Source organism: Protopterus annectens, chromosome 3.part0, assembly GCF_019279795.1.
Source record: "Protopterus annectens isolate FY-2018-M chromosome 3.part0, PAN1.0, whole genome shotgun sequence".
NCBI lineage: Eukaryota > Metazoa > Chordata > Ceratodontiformes > Protopteridae > Protopterus > Protopterus annectens.
The window spans coordinates 776,026,612-776,048,880 of NC_056731.1; the positions used below are offsets into that span (position 1 = coordinate 776,026,612).

The window sequence follows — 22,269 nt, forward strand, 5'->3', positions numbered from 1 at the left end:
CGGCTGGTTCCTTTATACCCCTGTCGCACTGACGTCAGGGAAGAAGCGACGACAACCGACGCCGGACCTAGACTTTGGAATTCGGCCGACCGAGGACCCGCCTGACGGCAGGAGAATCCATCTGTTATGACTGCAGCTGTATGCACGATGAACATCAAATTAAAACATGAACTAGCATCACCATCAAGTACCCTATTCAATCATAGCCTAACCACTGGCTTTGTTCGTGCGGAATGGAGAACAGCAACAGTTATTCCCCTCCACAAACTCGGCTTAGCAACAGAACCAGGGAATTAAAGACCCATAAGTCTGACCAGCCTCATCTGTAAAGCTATGGAATGTTATCTTGGACCTCATAAATAAAGATGCAAGTGACCTCCAAACCCTGGTTCCGACTCCATTTGACTTTGTCAAGGGCAGATCCTGCCTGTTAAATTTGGTAGATTTCTTTGAAAATGTGACTAGAGCCATTGACGAGGGGAAATCTGTGCACACAGCATACCTCAACTTGGCATAGGCCTTTGGTACAATCCCACACTCAGGCATTACAGATAAACTTAGCAAACTGAATGTAAACCCCTTGGTTGTAAGATGATTGCCAACTGTCTCACAAACCGGTCACACAGTATTAAAGTGGGCGACTCCAAATCAACCATCAGACCTGTCATCAGCAAGGTGCCACAAGGGTCAGTGCTGGGCCCCTACTGTTTGGTATAAACTTCTCAGATGTTCAGGCCAAAACTGAGGGGCTGTGGCTGACCAAGTGTGCACATGACTGCAAACTGGGTGCAATCACCGAATCCCCAAATGATGTCAGTATACTTCAGAAGGGCCTTACGCAGACCAATGACTGGTGTCTTAGTCATGGTCTCAAACTGAATGCAAATTAATGCATCATCATTCCCTTTGGTAAAAACAATGTCCCTTCACACTATCAAATTAACAACACCCTAAGTACCTACAACGTGGTAAGAGATCTGGGATCACAAGTAAACTGTGACTTTAACTTTGACCACCATGTGTCTACTGTAATAAGGAAGTCTTTCTATGTAGCACACTTGATTAGCAAAGGCATCGCCTCTAGAGCAATGGAGGTTATAACTCCTCTATACTAGTCACTAATCAGGCCCATAATTTGAGTATAACTTCCCTTTTGACATGTACCGTATAAAGCACCTGCAGCAACTGGAGAAACCTCAGAGGTTTCTAAGAAAAACAATGGACTCCAGCACATGCCTTACACAGGCTGACTAAAGTCCTTGTCACTATACTTGGTATCTTATAATAGACTTCTTAGGGAAGACTTATGCCTGACTTACAGAGCAATCTCCGACCCAAAACTAATGAATTTGCTGCACATCCGTAAATCAAACACGACTAGAGCCACCCATTCCAGGGACCTAAATATGGCCTGCAACTTGAATAGGATGTGCTGAAGGGAAAGATTTGTCTCCCATTGACTGCTGCTTCTTTGGAATTGGCTACCAGTTCATGTGAAACAGAGCACCTCTATCACACTGTGCAAAAGGAACCTGGATGAGTGGACGGGGCACCACAAATTCTTACCCGGGATATTGCCCAGAACCCTCCTGGACATGGGCAGTCATTAATAAATACAATCCAGGGTACTGATTACAGTATCTACATTGGGATGAAATAACTAGGCTTGAAATGACCTCTGGGTCGATAGCCTAATAACCTATGATCATATGACTTCCTAGCATTTAGTTTTAATACATGGCTCTGACACCTGTTACTTGTCTGTGTCAGCACTTCTTGGAGAACATCAGTGTCGGTGAAGGGTTCTGACTGCTTCTAATTTGCAATAATCTGCAAATCTGGTCAGCCAGAGGCCCTTGATGTTCTTGACTTCAGAAAAGTAGATACTAACAAAAAAAAAAAAAAAAAAAAAAAAGCTGTCTCAAGACTGATGCCTAGTGACCAGCTTCTTTGTAGAGGTGGACTATCTGATTCTAACTTCCTGGTTCCGGTCTGTGAGCAGGCTGGCTGTCTACCAGGTGACATAAGGGTTTATATCCAACCTCTTGAGTTTGTCAACAATGCCCAAGTGGAGTACTATGTCAAATGCCTTAGCCAGGTCAAGATAGATAGTGTGAACCATTCTCTCCTCATGTATTACTTTGGTGACCTTCTCAAAGTCGTCCACTAGGCTGAGTATGCATGACTTGCCTTTGACAAAATCAAACTGGGTTGGGTCCAGTGTCTGGAGATTTCTTATAATCACTGATCATTTCCATGATAATTCATTCCATGGCTTTGTATATGATATGAGTGAAACTTATGGATCTGTATTTTCATGGTCTGTAGATGGGCCCACCCTTGTGCAGAGGGATGACAGGTACAATTCTACACTTGTAAGTTACAAAGCCCGTTTGAAGGCTACTGTTAAACAGTGATCCTAGATGGCCTGACAGATCATATTTCATGCTATTTAAAAGGCAGCCTGGGATACTATCAGTGCTCAGCAATGCAGCATTCTCGGCCTTAGAGACAGCATTGAGGACCTGATTCCCTAGCGACAGTTGGGGGAGTTATATTTCTGGTATTTCCTTAGGGAAGGCTGGGGGCATGATAGTGGAAAAATCAGAGCTAAATTCATTTGTTAGTATGATTACTAATCTTCTGCCTCAGTATAGGTGGCACCATTACTAATGAGCTCTGCAGAGAATTGTGTATTGTCTGTGAAGTTGCGGACATAGCCAGAGAATAACTTGTGGTTGTCCTTGGCCTGGGAGGCCAAATTTAACTCAGATTTGTTTTTGGTAGACTAGCTGTCCCAAGTTGTTTGTAAGTTTGTAACTTACAAGTATAGGATTGTACCTGTCATCCCTCTGCACAAGGGTGGGCCATCTGTATAAATCTGAGCTAAATGTGTCTTCAGTGGACTTACATATACCTTTAGATAATCATGTAGAAATCCCTATCTCTAAACTTCAGCTCAATACCAGCAAATTTATTTACATAATTTGCTCTTACCTACCTCCAGGCAATAACATCAACACCCTTGAAAATATCCTCTGCTGGCTCTCTTCTTCCCTCCCCCAAGAAACCATAGTACTTGGTGACTTCAATATAGACTGGAATTGCTGTACCTCTAACAAACCTTCAAGTCCATATAAACCTGTATGGCTTTTCTCAATTTATCACCACCCCAACCAGAATCCATAAATCCAGTAGCAAAGAGAGTAACTTAGATTGGATCCTAGTAAAAAAACATCCCCTTACTTATATAGCAGTTACCGTTCCTGATATTAGCGACCACTTCCTTACTTATATAATTAGGCAAAAAACCTTCTTCCCTAACCAAACCATCCTTAAAACTACACGAAACAAAAAACACTTTAATGCTGTAAGTTTCCAAGCTGAGCTACAAGCCTGTGACTGGTGTCCCTTAAAACAACTTTTCCTTGAGGAAGCAGTATCCTATTTTAACTCCAAATTCTTACAAATACTGGAATACCATGCCCCTAGTCGATCCATAAGAACCGGAAATAAAGCTGCACCATGGCTCACTAAAGAGACCAGACAAAATCCTATTAAGAAATAAGATCTGGTCTAAATGGAGAAATACTAAAAATCCAACCGATCACCAGAACTACAAACACTATAGAAATGCCACAAAAAAATCAATACTCCTTGATTAAAAAAAACTTTTTAATCTCCAATTAAATGATGCTTGTCTTTAAACTCCAAGACAAGCATCAACAAACCCCACAAACTTTCTGGACAGCTATTAATAGACTTTTACACCCAGGCCACTCCAAGACACCAACTCCTTTAGGACTTTCCTTAAGCACTCCTAAGGAGATTGCTGACACCTTCAATACCTTTTTTTACAGAAACTGTACAATCACTTGCTAATATTCTACCTCCTGTCACCTCAACCCTCACATTCCCCATGACTAGCAAACCCCCTACCATTCAATTAAATCCAGTCCCTACATCCTTCATCTTTACCCTACTGACTACACTTAAACCATGTACCCCATCTGCTGATCTAACAGCAAATCGCAGCAAAAGTACTTTCCTATTTCCATACTAATCAACAGAACCCATTACTGAAGGTTCCATCCTATCTCTCTGGAAAATCTCTCATACAATTCCTTTTCATAAGGGTGGTAACTCAACCGAAATATCTAACTATCGCCCCATAGCCCTACTCTCCCCCCTAGCCAAAATAATGGAAAAATGTATCCACCACCAGCTACTTGATCACCTTCTTCAAAATAACCTTCTATCAGACTGTCAGCATGGTTTTAGGCCTTTCCATAGTACAACTACTGCCCTACTATCCTTCTCTGACTGCATCAATAAGCATCGCAACAACAACAGGCTCCCCACTACACTCTTCATAGACCTATCAAAAGCCTTTGATATGCTGAACCATCAATTACTACTAGATATACTACAACAATTCTCACTCAACACACAGGCACTACAGTGGTTCAAGTCCTACTTAGAAAACAGACAGCAAGCTGTTCTCTGGGACAATAACCTTTCTACTCTTCTTCCTATTAGTGTTGGGGTCCCACAAGGCTCCATCCTGGGACCTCTCTCCTTTTCTCTATTTTCATCAACGACCTAAAGCTAAATATTCCTCAAGCCACCTGCATACAATATGCAGACGATTCCACACTAGTGTGTTCTGCCACCTCATCTGCTGAGCTCAAACCACTACCCAGACAGTATTTAACTCAGATGAAAAATGGTTATTGCAACATTGCCTCCTACTAAACGCCAAAAAAACTAAATTACTGATATTTACTCCCACACTGACGTCCCCCCATTGATCTTACTGTTAAATCTAGCAATGGTACTATAATTGCACCTGACCTGATCACACAAGCTTTTAGGCGTAATAATTGATCAAAATCTTCACTTTGACACACACATTAACACTATTAAAACTGTTAACAGAAAACTTGGCTCACTTTATAGGATAAAATCCTTCCTTACCCCTGAAGCCAAAAACACCATCGCCCATACCCACCTGATCTCTACCCTCCTCTATGCTTCATCTACTTATACTAATCTTTCCAAAACTAACCTAAACAAATTGGAAACTTCCTATAACAACATTGCCAGATTTGCCACGGGCTCACCATATAGAACCCATCACTGTAAAAATCTCAAACAGCTAGCTAGGATGGCTAGAACTCCAAAACCAGCTACTATTTCAGCAACTTACTATTACCCATAAGATTCTCTTTATACCAACAATACTCCTATTCTCAGTAGCATAATCTCTCCATATAGAAATCTTACTACCCTTCGCTCAGCAAATAAATTACAAGTAACCATCCAGAAATCCCTTAATAAAGCAGGGGACTCCCTCTTCTCTAATTCCGTGGGTAAGATTTGGAACAGACTCCCCAGCAACCTACAATTACTTTCATCATTATCACTCTTCAAGCATCAACTAAAATTACACCTTAAAGCACAATGGCTATACCCATGTACTAACCCCGATTAACACAAACTGTATAGTAAACTGCATTTCCCCCTTCCTATAACCCACTAGAGGGTTAATAAAGCCTCCTCTCAGTTAATATTCTAGTTTATTTTTTCTTTCTTTTTATATGAAACTTATGGTACATTTCTGAACCCTACTCCTGCTCCTGGCACTTTCATTTCAGTTTTGTATATATGCCAACTACGTTATATATGTGTACATTTCTGAACAGGCATAATAATTAGCTAGAGCCTTTCAACTCTTACTTACTCTTCTGTAAAACAAATGTCAAACTATATACCTCAGATACATGCTTCTAGAACTACTGCATTGCCAAAACCTGCATTCATGTTTTTCTATTGATGTTAGGTTCCTTCTATGCTAGCCTACAGCAATATTGTATTTAATCATTTTTAGCATCATGTGCCTTTACTCCTTCATGCTGGTTTCTACCATGTTAGTCTGCAGCTTTACTGCATTTGTGTTTTCAACATGCATTAGTTTATGTTGCTGTATTACTTTTTATTCGTTACATTAGTTTAATCTTGGAGCTTTTCTCCCAGGGCCTCTACTGAAAATGGACATGTATCCAGTTAGACCAGCCCGGTCAACAAACGTAAAATAAAATAAACAAATAAAATAAATAAATAGTTTGATGAGCGTTGCTTTTATCCTGCTGAATGCTACACTTCCTATTTTTTGCCACAGTTTACTGACTTCTGTTATACAGCCTACTGATGACATGATTACACCAAGGTGGCTTGTTTTTTGCTTTAGTCCTGTACTTATTCCTTGAGGGTACAGCTGCCTCTATGCAGCTATTAATATGCCTGTACAGGGTTTCTGTGAACAGTTCCACATAGGTATCATCATTCTCAGGCTTTACAGAAAGCTTGAAATTTTGCCAGTTAGCCTTAAAGTAGTTCATGAATGTTCGAGGGTAAGCTGGGGTTCCAGGTTTTATTTTTACTTCAAAGAAAGCTGTTCTGTGGTCTGACCTTACCAGACAGGACATTATATCAGATGGTGTGTGCAGCACTCTCCTGTAATAGTAAAGACCAGACCCAGTCAGCGTATTGACAATCAGGTCAAGGGAGTTGTATTTACAAACTGCTCATTTGATGTCATGTCACCCATGACGGCAAGAGTCTCCAGTAAGCTTAAATATGTGTTATGGGTTTCCAGGGTCAGAGACGGGACCTACTAGTATGGGATTTTGCCTATGGTGATTTGAACATGGAGAAGCTCAAGTGCATCTTCCTGTTTGTCCAGCTTTGAGGTAATTTTTGATAAAAATCAAGACACTTCCACGTTTAGTATCTGCCTGTGTCGTACATGGTGCACTGGTGGGCTGCTCTCCACAGCTTTAAACCATGTCTCAGTGACTGCACAAATGTCAACATTCTCTAGAGTAAGGAGAGCCTGTAGGGAGTGGAGTTTTTTTTTATAAGACTCCTGGCTTTGAGAAGAAATATCTTTAGATTTTTTGGTTTTGATTTGCTATGTCGAAAGGACTATAAGTTGGCATTGCCCAAAAAAGGCACTATTGGAGAGTACAATGTTTTAGCTAACATTTAAAAGCCTAGACGGGAGAGGTGCAGATTATCCCTGGCAAAGCAATGTGGTCTGTTGGCAGTCACGTTCCATGCTGACAAATATTGCACTCCTTTAGGAGGACACCAGAAAATAAGCCAATTATTAAAGTCAGTTATCTTCTGTTCATATTGAGGCATCAACTTTGAAGAAGGTAAAATGCTGCTGCACAGTGGGAGACGCATTCTGAGCGCGCCATGATGTTTCACTTCATATAGTCTAGGGCAGTACATCTCGGATCACTTATACTCACATGAACTATGACTGAAACATACTAGTACTTGTGGTCCATTGACCTGAGTGCATGCAAAATATGGCAGATCCTGAGTCCTATTAAGTAACCGACTGCAACTTTCTCCTTACTCAGACTGGTGAGAGTGACATCAGTGCTTCTCACAATGGAGTCTCCAATGACCAGAATACTGGCTTCTGTGGTGGCTTGCCTTAAGGGCTTAGAAGTACATGCACCATGAGGTGAGGCTGTATACGTTGATTTGGGTGTTTTGAAACAGGGCACTTGGGGCTGATGTGGGGATTTGCTGTATGCTTTGTATAGGAGGTCTTTATGGTTTAGGAAGGTTACATTTAAGTGCCTCATCACACGTTAGTCTGTGCGTCTGGTTTATGCTGTGTGTTATAGGTACAGCATGTGCATTACTAACAACCTGACTGAAATTGGGAGTGCTTTTATGTGAGAGCTTTGCCTCCAGTGACAATTATGTAAATACATGTCTTGTACATCTTATGCACTAGGTAGTTTAGTTAAATATGACTTATGGGATAACTTGAGCTTTGAGAACCACTAATTAAACAAAACAAAAAAAAAAAAGCAAGATGGATTAGATGGGGGGGGGGGGTTGCACACACTATTCTGTCTCTATGAATACAGTGGGAGGGCAATACATTTAAATAGCATAATGGGGAGTACACTTCTCAAAATAACTTTTTGCTTACTGACAATAACCAGTGAAAGAGGAGAAAGAAGGAATTATGTGGTCAAATTAACATAAGGGGTGGGCAACTACAGAGAGAGCAAATTTAAGAACACACCACCATGGATGGAAAAATCTAATTTCTGTTTGAATCACAAAAGAGACAGCTTTGCTTTTTTTCTTAAGTTTAATTATGCAATAGAACGCAGAATGCAATTAAAAAACAATGCTATGAAAATAAATCACACCATACAGAAAAGAAAAAAGCAGTAAAATGATACAAAATACAATAAAACGATACAAGTAAGAAATACACACACATATATATATATATATATATATATATATCCATTCCCTCACAGAAGTCTGTAGCAGAGTGAGCAAGCTTTCCCAAGCTGAAGTCAAAGCTCTCTTTTGTGCTTCTCAGGTCTCCTTCCAATCTCATATGAAATGTTTCTTCATCCTAGTACGGATTTTCTCCAAATGAGATCTCCTGTGAGGTGGACTCAGAGAAGATGGCATCTTCTGTCTGTATCATATCCCGGGGGGGTATTGAGGAGGACTAGACTTGGCTCCTCATGCCCACTTTCTTAGGGTTCTTCAGACTGAGTATGTAAAGGGTTCCTCTTCCTCTTAATAGAGGGAAATCCCACACAGTGAGGGTTTAGCTCCTGACTGGCTGAAGGTTCTGCAAAGTTTTTGTTCTTGTACAGCCTGGGGTAGAAATGGAAGAGCAGAGGGCCAATTCGTAGACATCTGTTTGGAGCCAAGGGGAGCGTGTGATGGTGTTCCATGTACTGGGACTTTTTAAGAGATGGCTACTCTGAAAGTCTGGGCTTCAGTAGGGGACTGCTGGACTTCCACTATGCGACCCACAACATCCTTTCTAGCAAGACTAGGGAGCCCTTTTCTTCTCTTCTGATAAAACCAAGCAAGATTCAACCACATGCATCTGGGACTGTCCATCTGTGAAAACCAAATCCTGTCTTTTATTCTGGCCAAATACACTAGTGTCCACAGGCATGGTAGGTTCCAAACGTTCACTGTCAGAAACCCGAGAATGAGTAGCTGTACAGCCTATGTAGGGAGTTGCAAAAGATCTTCAATGGAACTAGCACTCTCAGACCAACCTGGAACTTCAGGACAGCTAAGTCGCATCACTCGCATCTCCATCTTACAGACTTCATCCAGACCAGGCAAAGGCCTCAAATCCCTTCCAAACAAAATAGTATTGCAGGGAACACTGCCTACTTTGCATGGGGAACCCCTGATAAACAACATTCCTGGATATCGTGGTCAGGGTGGGGAGGATAGAAAATACAATGGCTGTGGAAAGCTTTATGAGGAAATCTACCCTTCACAGAAGCGGCTACCCTTTTCTGAATGCCAAAAAGGCCAACGTTCCACTACCTAAAAATTAAGCAACTAACAGCATACAGCAACAACTTTACAATAGTGAAGACATAAGAATGGTTCACCAAGTGGGTAGTTATCTGACCCAGACCTCAGAAGCACGTTTAAACATGCAGTGAGGCAAATTTTCAACACTAGTACCACTAGGCATTAGCTTCAAAATGCAGTAAGAAAGATCTATGATGGCATAAGCAGAAAGTGGATTTAAAATGGAAGTGCCGTGGCATCTCAGTAGTAAGGGCATTTGCTACACTGAGGGGGAAAGTACTAAACTCTGGAATACAGGCGGGATATGCAGGGACTCTGCGGCTGAAGTTACAGTAGTCAAGACTACAACAACAGTGCTCTAAAAGAAATAATTAGAAAATCTAGAAGTAATTAAATATTACATTTATCTTGACAGGGACTGCTGAATAAACACTGCTAACAGCATAACAAGAATGTGGATACAGAAGATGTGTGGCCCAGACACAGGAACACAGAACGTACTGTTCGTGCTGAGTCTTGATGTTGGAGGAAATATGAATAAGTGATAATGTAAACAGAAATGGCTGGATGCCAGTTGTTTTAAATTTGCTTTAATTGTCATGACAAGAAAGGAAAGACAACAAAGAAACAAACTGATTTGGTCTTGGTAGTTTTTTAATCTTTAAAGCATAAAGAAAATGTAGTTGAGCAAGTCCTATTTAACTGTAACAGCTGATGTCCGAATTCCTCACTGCTTCACTGGCATTTTGGGTTATCTGTCAAGGTAACTCAGTACTAGCCAGCTTTTAAAAGCTCAGATTCTCCACGCTCTCTCTTCCTGTGGCAGCTGACTGGCTGAGCATACCATGAGAGGGAAGCCTTCAGCTGTGACAAGAAATGTGTACAGGCTTTTTAGACTCCAGCAAAGGAGAAGAAAGTACCTGAAGCCAGAATCTTCTAGCAAGAATAAATTCACAGCCAGTGATCATATCATATAAAAAACAAATCCAAAAAACACAGAATAAAAAAAGTAGAAACCCACCTCAACTATGTACAATCTGGGGAGAAACGGGTGGGTGCTGTCACTGAGGCAGTGAGGAAATCAAACATCTAACGTTACACGCATATAGGACTTACACAATTGTACTCATTCCCACTGCCTCAGGGGGCATTTTGGGTAGATTCTCACAGTGGTACCCTTCCTGGGAGGTGGGAAGATAATGATCCATGAGCCCCTGGAAAATGGTCCTAGCAAAGCCTGCTATAGACCTTGAAGAGGAATCCAATATGTAGTGCTCTGTGAAGGTATGAATAGAGGACCAGGTAGCTGCCACTAGAATGCTTTTAAAGTCCACCCCTTTCCAATATGCCACTGAAGTGGATAAGGCCCCAGCTGAGTGAGCCTTAATCTTGCCTGGAAGGGATTTACCATGGTGGGAGTAACAGAAAACAACACAGGACAACCATTGTGCAACAGCTTGCTTAGAGACAGGGTGACACTTCTTAGTCCATTCTAGGAGACAAAGAGCTTTTCAGCATTTCTAAAGGGTTTTGTTCTGTCAAGACAGCACTTGAGTTGCCTGTGCACATCCAAGGTATGGAGAAGCTTTCCTACCTTGTTTTTTGGATCAGGATAGAACACTGGGAGACTGATGGTTTGACTTGAGGTAAATTAAGAAACACCTTTAGGCATGAATGATGGATTACTGTGTAAAATAACCCTGTCCTAATGAAAATCAGACAGGGTTGGCCCACCATGACAGCTCAGAGACTTGCTTTGCATAAGTCAGTGAGTAACACAGTCTTCTAAGTAATGAATCATAAATTAGCCTCAGAGGCAGGTTCAAAAGGAGGTAAGATCGATTTTTCAAGAACAAAGTTGAGATGCCAGGAAGGAAGAATTTGCTTTTGAGGGGGTATCACATTCAACACTCTTTTCATAAACTGTTTGACCACAAAAAGAGATGAGGGGGACTCCATGGGCAGACAAGTTGAGAAGGCTGCAACCTGCACTTTGATAGAAGCATAACACAAACCATCTCTAAGTAGCTCACACAAATATTTAAAAACTACATGGCTTGAAACTCTTTTGGGACTTCTGTTACTGGCTAGGCACCACCTAGAAAACCTCTTCCACTTGAAAAAATAAAAAGATTTTCTACTTTCAGGTTTTCTTGCCTCCTTAAATACCTGCTGCACATCCTCATGAAACATGTGCTTAAAAGGTTATCAAAATACAATCATCCTGGTTGTCAGCTGGAACAGGTCTAAGATGGGGTGTACTGTCTGCCCCTGATGTTGTGGGAGCAGTCAGAGAGAAAGCTTGAGGTAAATCCCCTTGGCCAACTGCATTAAAAGGAAGAACCAGCTTTGCCTGGGCCAAAAAAGGGGTTACAATAATGATGTTTAGTAATTCTTTCTGAATCTTTAGAAGTACCTTGGGAATCACTGGAAAGGATGAAAATGTACACAGGAACATTCTCAACCATGGGAATGATAGAGCATTTGTCTTCCAAGTATGACTGCAATGATGTCTTGCACAGACTTTTTCTTCAGTTGTCTGTTTTTAAAGAAGGTGAACAGAAAATCTGAGGTGTTCCCTACATCTGGATAAGTCCTGGAAGACCTCTGAATAGAGCTTCCCCTCCTGTGGGTCTGTCCAGGATCTGCTTAAGCTACCATTGTGTTTTGCTCTGGCGGAATTCACGAGACATGAAGGATTAGAGTGTGTTGTACAGCTAGCTCCCAAGCCACCAATGCCAACTGGTAAAGAGAGTATGACCACGTACTTCATTTCTTGTTCAGGTACCATATTACAGTACTGTTGTCTGTGACGACTATGAGAGGACCTGGAGTCCATAAGTAATGAATAACTTTTACGGCATGAATTACTGCCAACATCTCTTTTAGATTTATGTGCCTTTGTGTGTCTTGAACTTGAACTCCCATGGACATTGCTCCTCATACAAATTCTGAAGAGTCCGGGACAGATTGGCCTGGGGTCTGAAGAGTAAAAGGGAGTCTTGGATTTTTAGGCAGTTGATCCCTCCATCACTGCAGTTCCTATTTTACAACCCCCAATACCGGTACCGAAAATCCAAGCAATGATGTGCTGAGTCCAACAATTCTTCAAATAACAATGAGTTATTCAAGTGTAAATCTGGTTAGTGGTATCATGCAAATCATCTGATACCATGAGACCTCGAGTTTTGAGTACCTCTCTTGCTGAGGCCATGTCCAGAAGATAGAAATCCAAGAAAACGCCCTAAGGCTGAACTTTGGCTTCTGTCAGGAAGGCTTTTTATTGTTTCTATCCAACACACTTGGAAAACATTTCATTGAGAGGGTGTGAAGGACTTTTGCAGGTTCAGTCTAAAGACTAGATAGGAAAAGAGGGATGCAACCTTGTCTAAGGACTCCAAGCACCTGGATACAGAATCTACATAAATCAGCAAGTCTTCTAAATAAGGAAAAATGTAGATGCCTAGGGGTTCTGCAATAGGCAACAATAGATAGCCCTAAGGGTAATGTAGAAAACTGATAATGTAAGCCAGACACAGCAACTCTCAAAAATTTCCTGAAACTGAAAGCAACAGGAATATGACAATAATTCTTGAGATCTAGAGAGTCACTGTGAAACAGTGGTCTACAACTTTTACAAAGGTGTTTAGAAGAAACAAATCTAGGACTTGTCTCCAGGAGTGCTCCTTGTTTGGTACAGAAAAGATTCTGGAGTAAAATTCTCTGCCTTTGTGGACTTCAGGCACTGGTTCTATGAACCCTGCTTCTACCATGTGATGAAGCAATGTAGGAAACAGCTTTGTGCAGTCTGGTGGGAGTGGGGCAACTCTTCTGAAAGGGGAAGGATTTTCTAACCACTGCTAAGTGCATCCTCAATAAATTACTCTCAGAACCCATTAGTCATAGACTATTTGCAGCCAGGCTGCAGGGCTGAGAGAAAGAAGGCAGGAAGGAGAGGTTGCTCGGCATAATCATTTCTTTGCAGGGGACTGAACTTTCTTCAGACAGGAACCCATCTTGTTTGGTTTCAGAGAATTTTCCTCTTGCCATTTTCTTTTGGATTCCTGACTTTTGTTTTCCTGGAATTTTTTTCTTTGTTCTGCCCCTTAAAGTAAAGAGTACAAGAAACATCCTGGACACCTCATGCATTAATTTCTCTCCATCTTCCCACTATTTGAGAATCTATGTAACAGAGAGCCCAAACACCAATTCAGAACTTAAAAAGGTGAGTAGAAAATTCCATCTATTAAATCACCAGAGAAGTCTTGATTATGTAACCAAGCGTACCGTTTTAATTTCTCAAGACTGTGCTGCACATTCAAGCACATCTCTTAAAGCATGTTTTGAAGCAGGAGTCAAATTAGAAAACATTTAATTTATTTAAGACACTTGGCTCTGCAGGTTAAGGATGCAGCAAAATCATCCGAACAATACATACATTGTAAAATACATTTTCACATATAGCCTTGATAATTTAACATTCTAAAGCTAGATTACTAGCAAGAGACATCCTTTAGCCCTCAAGAACTTGCGTATTCCAACCCCCTTTATCATAAGGCATTGGATTAGAAGTCGTCAAGTTCTTATCTGAGCAGGTAACTGAGGAGACCGCGTCTGGGTCAGCAATTAAATGAGAAGGGAGACCTATCATATCCAAGGAGATCCTACATTTTCTGTAGACAGCTTTAAAAATATCTTCCAAGGCTGGTGGTGGTTGGTGGATAGCCACAGAATTGGGAATTTCCTCATCTACAAGGCCATATACCCCAAGCCCAGCTCTCAGGTATTTTCTGAGTGCTCCCAAGCAAACTCATTATTAAATCTAGCAATCATCTGAGGAAAAGTGAACATTTCTTTGGACTTTAGCTCAGGTTCACCTTCTAAAAGAATCAGAGTGACTAGACATAGTGCAAACAAGGAAATTACCATTGTCTGAAACAGAAAGTTCTCTAGCCAAACTAGTACTAGAGCCATGTATGAGAACACAATCACCAGAATCAGCTGTCTGCAGAACACTCAGTCAAGTAAACCACATTCGCTTTATAAACAACTATAACCTGAATATCAGCTGTATGATGACACTTCAGTTTCTTTTTCTTGTCACCTTAACTACTAGATAAAATATCTGGGGACAGAGTATTATGTCTGGCAAAGGGTCTCATCCCTGACTTCTTGTGTACCTAAAGGGTTTATTTCTCCCACACCTGCGTCAGGTACTAGAACTACCCCGGAGGACATGTTGAACCTCCATTCCACACTGGCTGTCAAAGCTACACTAGAGGGAGACATGGCAAAAGATAAGCAGCCTGCGGGTTGAGCAGTGGCCCAGAGAGGACCACAAACCATAGGATGATGCATATTTTTTATTTTGCTTTTTCATTTTAGGTGCAACTTGTTTTGTTGGGGGTGGAAGCATCAGAGTTAGGATCAATCAAGTCAGGGGAGAGCACCAGACAGAATAATAAAATGACAGTACTGGATAATCTAGCACTGCCAAACTATGCTAGTATCACAAATCAAACAAAAACTGTTTGAAATGTGGTCAGAATTATTTCACAACTGACAGAAATCCCCAGTATAAAAAGTCCAAACACCAAAGCAGCCAACGTGGCAAACCAATGTGAAACATTAGCCCTACACACTTTAACCACATTAATCTGCCATAAAAATAATGTTTAATGACGATTTAAACTATACTTTGTCAAAGAGAGCAAAATCCCCAGAGTACATTAAAATAACTTGATCTGCAGCAAAACTGCAATCTGATGTTAAAAACACAAATAGAGTCATACACATGGTAAATAATGTTTAAATGCTGAAATAATCCAAGTTCTACAATACTTCCTTATCAAAAGATGAAAATAAAGAAGCACAACAGTAAAGACGAGCCTCAAATATCTAACAGCACATGCACACGCTATAATTCTGAAAGAAATACTGAAAAAATAACTGGGATGAATTTAATCTTGAAGCTGGATCTGTCCTTTGCCAGCAAAACTAAAGCATTTGCAAGTGCATGCACCAGGAGGCAGAGATTGTTTTAATTTAGAGTCCATTTGCTTTGCTTTTTCAAAACCTGACAGACAAACCTGATGAAGACATGCAATGCTGCTGTATTTTAAACCCCATCAATTATTTACTGTTGGAGTTCTCATGAACTAAGATTTTTTTTTTTATTTTATTTACTTGAATTTATCAGAGCTAGTGCAAGAAGCAACCAAGGGACCCATTTTCAGGCACAGTTCCATTTCATGAGAAACATTAAGTACAATCTGGAATAGAAAACCAATTTAGATTAACTGAAATTAAAAGAAAAAAAAAAGTTTCACAAGACAGTGTGATAATCTACACAATATATATTGTCACTAAAAATAATTCTGCAGTGGCAGAATAATTTTCATCAGCTCAGTGCTAGTAAACCCTTGGAAAGTGGAAGCCTTTTTTGTACATAAAAAACAAGTAAAACTGCTTTTGTCCAAGAATTTGTTCTGAAACAATGTGATATTGCACTCATGAACTTTGGTAGGGAGGACACCACTCTAAATAGCCCCCCCCCCCCAAATCACCATCAAAATCACTGTGCCATTTTTTGCTTCCCAATCACCATCAAAGTCAGTGTGCCATTTGCCAACTGGCCCATTTACTCTCCAGGAAGCTGAAAATCCACCTAGAGGTGGTGGTTATGTCACATGAATTGTGCCATCATTCAAAGACAAAACTAAAGGAGGTTTTACTTTAAGGCCCATCAGTTCTCTAGTGCATATGTTTGCATCATACACAAAAAGCATGCTTCTGCTTCTACAAGAGGCATCTCATCAACTACCCTAAGCCCTAGAAGGCTAAGCTCAATCAGTAATACCTATAGAACATGCACTTCTGAACCCCCCCATCACCCACACACCTACCTAGAAGCAAGCAAGTAGACTCTGCCTCATTCCTCTGCTTTCACATCACATGCCAGCCTCCTCAAGTGCCCACAGTGCTAAATGAAAAACTAGGTCATCACTTTATACCAGACAGCTGGCCATACTCAGTATTCTTACTATTACAGCTGCATGATCACTAATGCATGAACACGAAGACAGATTTGCCTGGCAACTGCTTCTAAATCTATCACGGTACCACGTGCAGACTGGATGTTGAAAACGTGGTGGCAATACCTGTTAGCAGTGACTGTCGTAAAAGAGATACTTGACATTACAGTTTCTGAAAGTGACAAGTCCTTCAAGAGATGTGAAAGGGTTAAGTATGTAGGCTTCTAAGTGCAAGGCAGCAAACTCAGTATTTGCAAATTCAAGGTCAAGGTCAGCTTCCCGGACGACCAGTACATAATGGAAAACAAACTTACCTTTCCTGTATCCTTGTCTATGTAAGAAAGTGTGTGTTTTCTCCAGTGCTCATTAAAGGGTCTCTTCTGTTGTCCTTGTATGGGCTTGGAATAGTCATACTCATCTACTCTAGTCTAGAAAAGGAACAAAAACATTTATTAAATTTGTATTTGCTTACCGAGGTAGTACACTGACCAATTTCAGGATCAGCCCTGGTGAAATACAAAACATTTCGCAAACAAAAAATACAGAAATGTAAGCAATAGCAGAGTAGTTCAGTCTAGTTGCACAGAAAAAAAAATGTATAAATACATTCTAGTCAACAAGCACAGTGTAATAAACAATACATAGATTAGTTTCTAAATATGTGGGTCAATCTTCAGTAAATCTTGAGAGAGGATAAGAGACTTTGAAAGGTGATAGGGATAGTGTGTTAGATAATATGTCCTGTATTTGAAGGAAGTGCAAAAGCATAAGGAGTTTGATTCTATGGGTAAGAAAGATGGTATGGCCTGTGAGTACAGTCTCAGGTTGTAAGAGGAGTTTTTTTTTTCAAGAAGCGTAGCTGCAAGGGGAGTAAATATGTTGAGTTGGAGTAGTCTGTAGAGCTGGGATTCTATCAGTAGGTTAGATCTTTGTTTTATGGGTAGCCATTTGTCTTTTTCCAGGTTGATACAGTGATGCTTCACAGAGTGGCGAATCTGTGATGAACTGGCAAATGCAGTTAAAAATATTTTGGTGTGTGGCAGCATTTTTCTTGGAGGCAGAAGCAAAGACTGGAAGCCCATATTCAAGTTAAGGAAGGAGAACTCCTCTGCCAAGGACTGCTCTGGCTGATTGGGAAAGAAAGGGAGATGTTTTTGGCCCAGAAGAGAAGGGATTTTATTTTGGCTTTTACTTCATCTATGTGGAAATGAAGGTTTAGTGACTGATCAAGCCATAATCCTAGGTATTTGAAAGTACAGTGCATTTCTATGGAATAGTTGCAAGTCAAAGATATTTAGAGAGTCAGGTGCTTGGTGAATTTTCTGTGGAGTTCCAAAAAGCATACTTTTAGCCTTAGTGGGGCTCAGTACTAGTTTATGTTTAAGAGCCACTGGTAGAGCACATGCAAGTCTGACTGGATTTGGCACTGAATGCTGATGTGGGAGTGGCCTGATTGGTAAATGACCACGTCATCAGCACAGACGATAAGTGGGAGATGAGGGAAGTCACACGAAAGTTTGTTAACGAATATGGAGAAGAAGAGGGGGACAAGAGTGGATCTTTGTGCTATAGGACTGGTAAGAGGTGCAGATTCTGAATGAGAAGATCCTGTTTTAATTATAAAGTCTCCGTCAGTTAGGAAGTTTTTAAATTTGGAATTGGGGTATGGAATGATGCCCATTTCAGTTTGTTTTGGAGAAGACCGTGGTCAATGAGGTCAAATGCCTTTGTCAGGTCTATAAATAGGGTACCTGCAAGAAGGCTACTATCAGAGTTCTGAAGGAAGTCATCAGTTAAGACCCAAAGTGCTGTCAGTACTTCAACCAAGCTAGAATTCATGCTGTTTGGAGGAGAGCAGGTGGCACTGCAGGATATAGAAAGACAGCTGGACGAAAACCATCTTTTCTAGAAGTTTGCCAAGAACTGGGAGAATGGATATTGGACATGTTATTTTTTGGGTTCATTTGCTTTGGAAGGGCTTTAATTAGGGAAGTTTTCCAAATTTTTGGCATGACGTTTTCTGTGAGACATAGATTATATATGTGGATGACAGGAAGACAGATGTTCTCAGCAGTGATGCATCAACAAGGGGTTTATGTTGTCAGATCAAAGAGAGGTGTCAGAGGAAATATTTCCAAGTAGAACAGAAACTTCTCTGGGACAAACGGATCTGAAATGGAAGATAGGGATGAATGATGGTTGGGGGTGGGCAACACATGATCTGTGGGAGATGTGCAGTTTATTCATGGGAGATTGCAAAATTCTTTAAGGAAATCTTCTAGAGAAAGTTTTGTTGTAACACTTTGAATAATATTTGTAGACAGGGTATCCTGATGAGGTTTTCTTCCTGTAAGAAGGTTAACTTCTTTACAAAAGTGTTTGAGAAAAGTAAGAGGTAATTTTTTCTTTGTTTGGAGATTTTTTTTATGCTTTCTGATAGACTTCTTGGCTAGGTTACATAAGACAATAAAAGGAGGTGCAGATGTAAGCTGTGTGGGTTTATTTCCATTTCTGCCATGATTTTATCCCTTAGAATTAAAAGATATTTGAAAACTGATAGAATACAATACATGTGAACTGCAAATACCTTTTTGGCAACAAACCATGCCCGATTTCTTTAACTTATTTGCATTTTGGGATGTGAACAAATACAAGTGCGTCAAATAGTATACTGACACATTTAAAACAGGTTTATGTGCAAAGAGCTGAAATGGGAGGGATGAGTACACATGGGTGACAGACTTCTTATAAGGCACAATAAGCGTTTGGAGCAAAGGGAAGGTGCGAGTCATATAATAAAACCAAGAGACATCTAGATCCAACACAAAGTTAAAGGAAAACACAACTTAAACTGAAAACTTTTTTTTAATCATATCCAGACATTCGCTGGAAAACAAGGGTCTCATTACCACTATTATTAAGCATTATTCTGCAACTTGTTATACACCACGGTCTGCTAGGGACTATTACACTGACATGATTTTATTCTTCAGCCTGTTATTCACTCATAGTGCATTTTGCATCTCCATAACGAGGCATAGATTAAACACAGTAAAAATCAGGTAGTCCATTTCTACATTTATGAAAGTGCCAAGAATCATCAAATCTCAGTCTCTGGGAACAGTGCCAGTTTTTTTTTTTTTTTTTTTTTGCTGAAGTACTTTGATCGGTCTTAAATACATCACGTTTAAAAACATTTCATAATTCATTTACGTCTTTTTTCAGAGAAATCACCAATGACACAGTTCGGTGTACATACTCAATATACCAGTATGCATTTAAATAAAAGAATCATCAATGTAGCATTATTTATTAGTGCAAATCATCCCTATATGGACTATCCAGCCTTTCAAACTGACTTCTAGAGCACTCAGATGTCCTAAGAAAAGTGATGAACTCCTTCATTGCACGGACAATTATTTAGAGCATGGTTAAAAGGCAGAGCAGCTTGCACCACGTACAGTTCTTTACACATATGTACCTAGGACAGAGGCATGTGATGTCCTGGGTCCTCAATCTGGATCACACACCTGATTTAAGTAATGAAGTAGTTAAAACCTTGGAAGTCTATAAAGGCAAAATTTTAAATACAGACTACTTTTGTATTGTACAGAAAGACAGACAGGAGACATACTCGTCTAGGGCTCCTCTCCTCCCTAAAATGGAGAACAAAGTATATCCTTTCACTAATACTCCCTTCTCCAACAGTAACAAAACAAAAGAAAAAGGGTGGCACATGGAGAAGGTAGGAAGAAGGCTATACTTCAGCTGTGATCCTTCTATCTGAGCATCTACTATTATGACAAGTGTACTCCCACAACTGTACTATGTTCATCATAAGGATCACAACTGCAGTATTATTCATTACCTATGGGATAGGCGTTAAAGCAGTTAACTGCCCTTGTAGGTGATGATGGTGATTATAAAACATGTCCTACAAGACTGCACTAGCTAAACCTGCACTACCCCTGGACTATATATGTTCGGCTTGTAATGCTTGGAAAAGGTGTGCACACTCCAGATGGCTGTCTCACAGATGCTATGTGGTGATACAGTTCTAAAAAAGGCTGCTTTTATAGCTGCTGCCCTAGATGAGTGTGAGCTCTTAACAACCTCCAAAATTTTTTACAATTAGGTTCATACTAGGCTATCTGCCCTAGGGCATTTATAAGCCTAGCCAGAGTGTGTTCGGCTTTCGCCACCCATTTTAAATGAATTTTGCTATGCCCTTTTTCGAGGTTAGTATACTGTGCCTCTGTCTAACAGTGACACAGAAGTGATACCTGGGGTAAACTTATGATCTCCCATCCACTCATCAAGATTCCTCTTGAAGAGAGTCAATGAGGGACTCTGCCTAACCTGGACTGGGATTTTATTCCAGAGTGAAGGGAGCCTCTGGGTTATGAATCCGTCCCTCCAGCATGTCCTATTTATTTCAGTGCTGAGGTTCAAGTCTCTCGAGCGCATAGCTTGATGGGATTTGGATTTTCTGAGGTGCCGCATGTCCATTAATTCCAGGTTGGACATGGCTTTATACGTCAGGCACAGATCGCCTCTGAGCAGGCGGTATGCCACTGAGTAGAGCTGGAGTTTCTTTAACCGGGCAGCATATGGCATTTGTTTGAGCCCTTTGATCCTCTTGGTGAGGTACTTTTGGGGTCTTTCCAGTTGCTGCAGGTGTCTGGTAAGGTACATCCCAAAAGGGGCATTGTACTCAATTATGGGCCTGATGAGGGATGAGTAAAGAGGCACGATGACCTCCCCTGATCTACGTGTGAATCCCTTCATGATTAGGTGGGCTATATAAAATGTTTTTCTAACCACTTTGGCCACGTGGTTTACAAATGAGAGATTGCTATCAACTTGGGTCCCCAGGTCCCTAATTACTTCTTCCGTACTTAATGGATTACCACCTATGTGGTAATTTGTGGGCACTTTGTTTTTGCCAAAGGGGATGACTATACACTTTTTGGCGTTTAGCTTGAGGCCATGACTCTGGCACCAGTTGTCTGTTTCTATGAGGCCCTTTTGTAGGAAGCTTGTGGTGGCTGGAGAGTCGATTATGGCACCTAGTTTGCAGTCATCTGTGAACTTGGTCAGCCAGAGTCCTTCCGTGTTGGCCTGTACCTCTGAGAAATATATACTGAAAAAGAGAGGTCCCATTTGTGGGACGCCACTTGTAACTGGTTTGGAGTCTGACATGGCTCCAGCGATTCTAACCATGTGGGTTCTGTCCTTGAGCTAGTTTGCAACCCATCTAGTGACATAGGGGTTTATATTTAAGCTGGTGAGCTTATCTATAATGCCCGAGTGGGGTATTGTATCGAAGGCTTTTGCGAGGTCCAGGTAGGCTGTGTGGACCACCTTCCCCTCGGCAATGGCCTTGGTGACTGTTTCAAAGAAATCGACCAGGTTTAAGAGGCAGGATCTGCCCTTAAAGCCGAACTGGGTAGGATCCAGTGTCTGTAGGTCCCCAATATCTTTACTTATGAGGTCCATGATGATCCTTTCCATAGCTTTGCAGACCAAGCTAGTCAGACTTATGGGGCAATAGTTTCCAGGATTTGTTGAGGCACCACCTTTGTGGAAAGGGACCACTGTTGCTGTACGTCACTCTTTGGGTACATATCCTGTAGTAAGGCTGAGATTGAACAGTAGTTTTATGTTTGGGTTTAGCTCTTCTTGGAGTTCATGTAGGACGCAGCTCGGGACACCGTCTGGTCCCATTGATGCTGTGTTTTTTGCTTTGGAGAGGGCGGCTCTTACCTGAGCATCTGAGATGTCAGGTGGGCAGCACTCTGCTGGGATAGATATTTGCTCTTTCGGTGGGGGGGGG

At 40.9% G+C, this 22,269-nt stretch overlaps 1 protein-coding gene across 2 annotated transcripts in view; it reads right to left on the reverse strand.

The window, feature by feature from the left end:
- The window catches only part of SDHA (succinate dehydrogenase complex flavoprotein subunit A), an 803,000-nt gene that overhangs the window by 154,684 nt on the left and 626,047 nt on the right, over nt 1-22,269 (reverse strand). For both annotated transcript variants that reach the window (XM_044065115.1, XM_044065116.1), the window contains exon 14: nt 16,748-16,861. In XM_044065115.1, the coding sequence (XP_043921050.1) occupies nt 16,748-16,861 (114 nt within the window). The remainder of the gene's footprint in view (nt 1-16,747; nt 16,862-22,269) is intronic.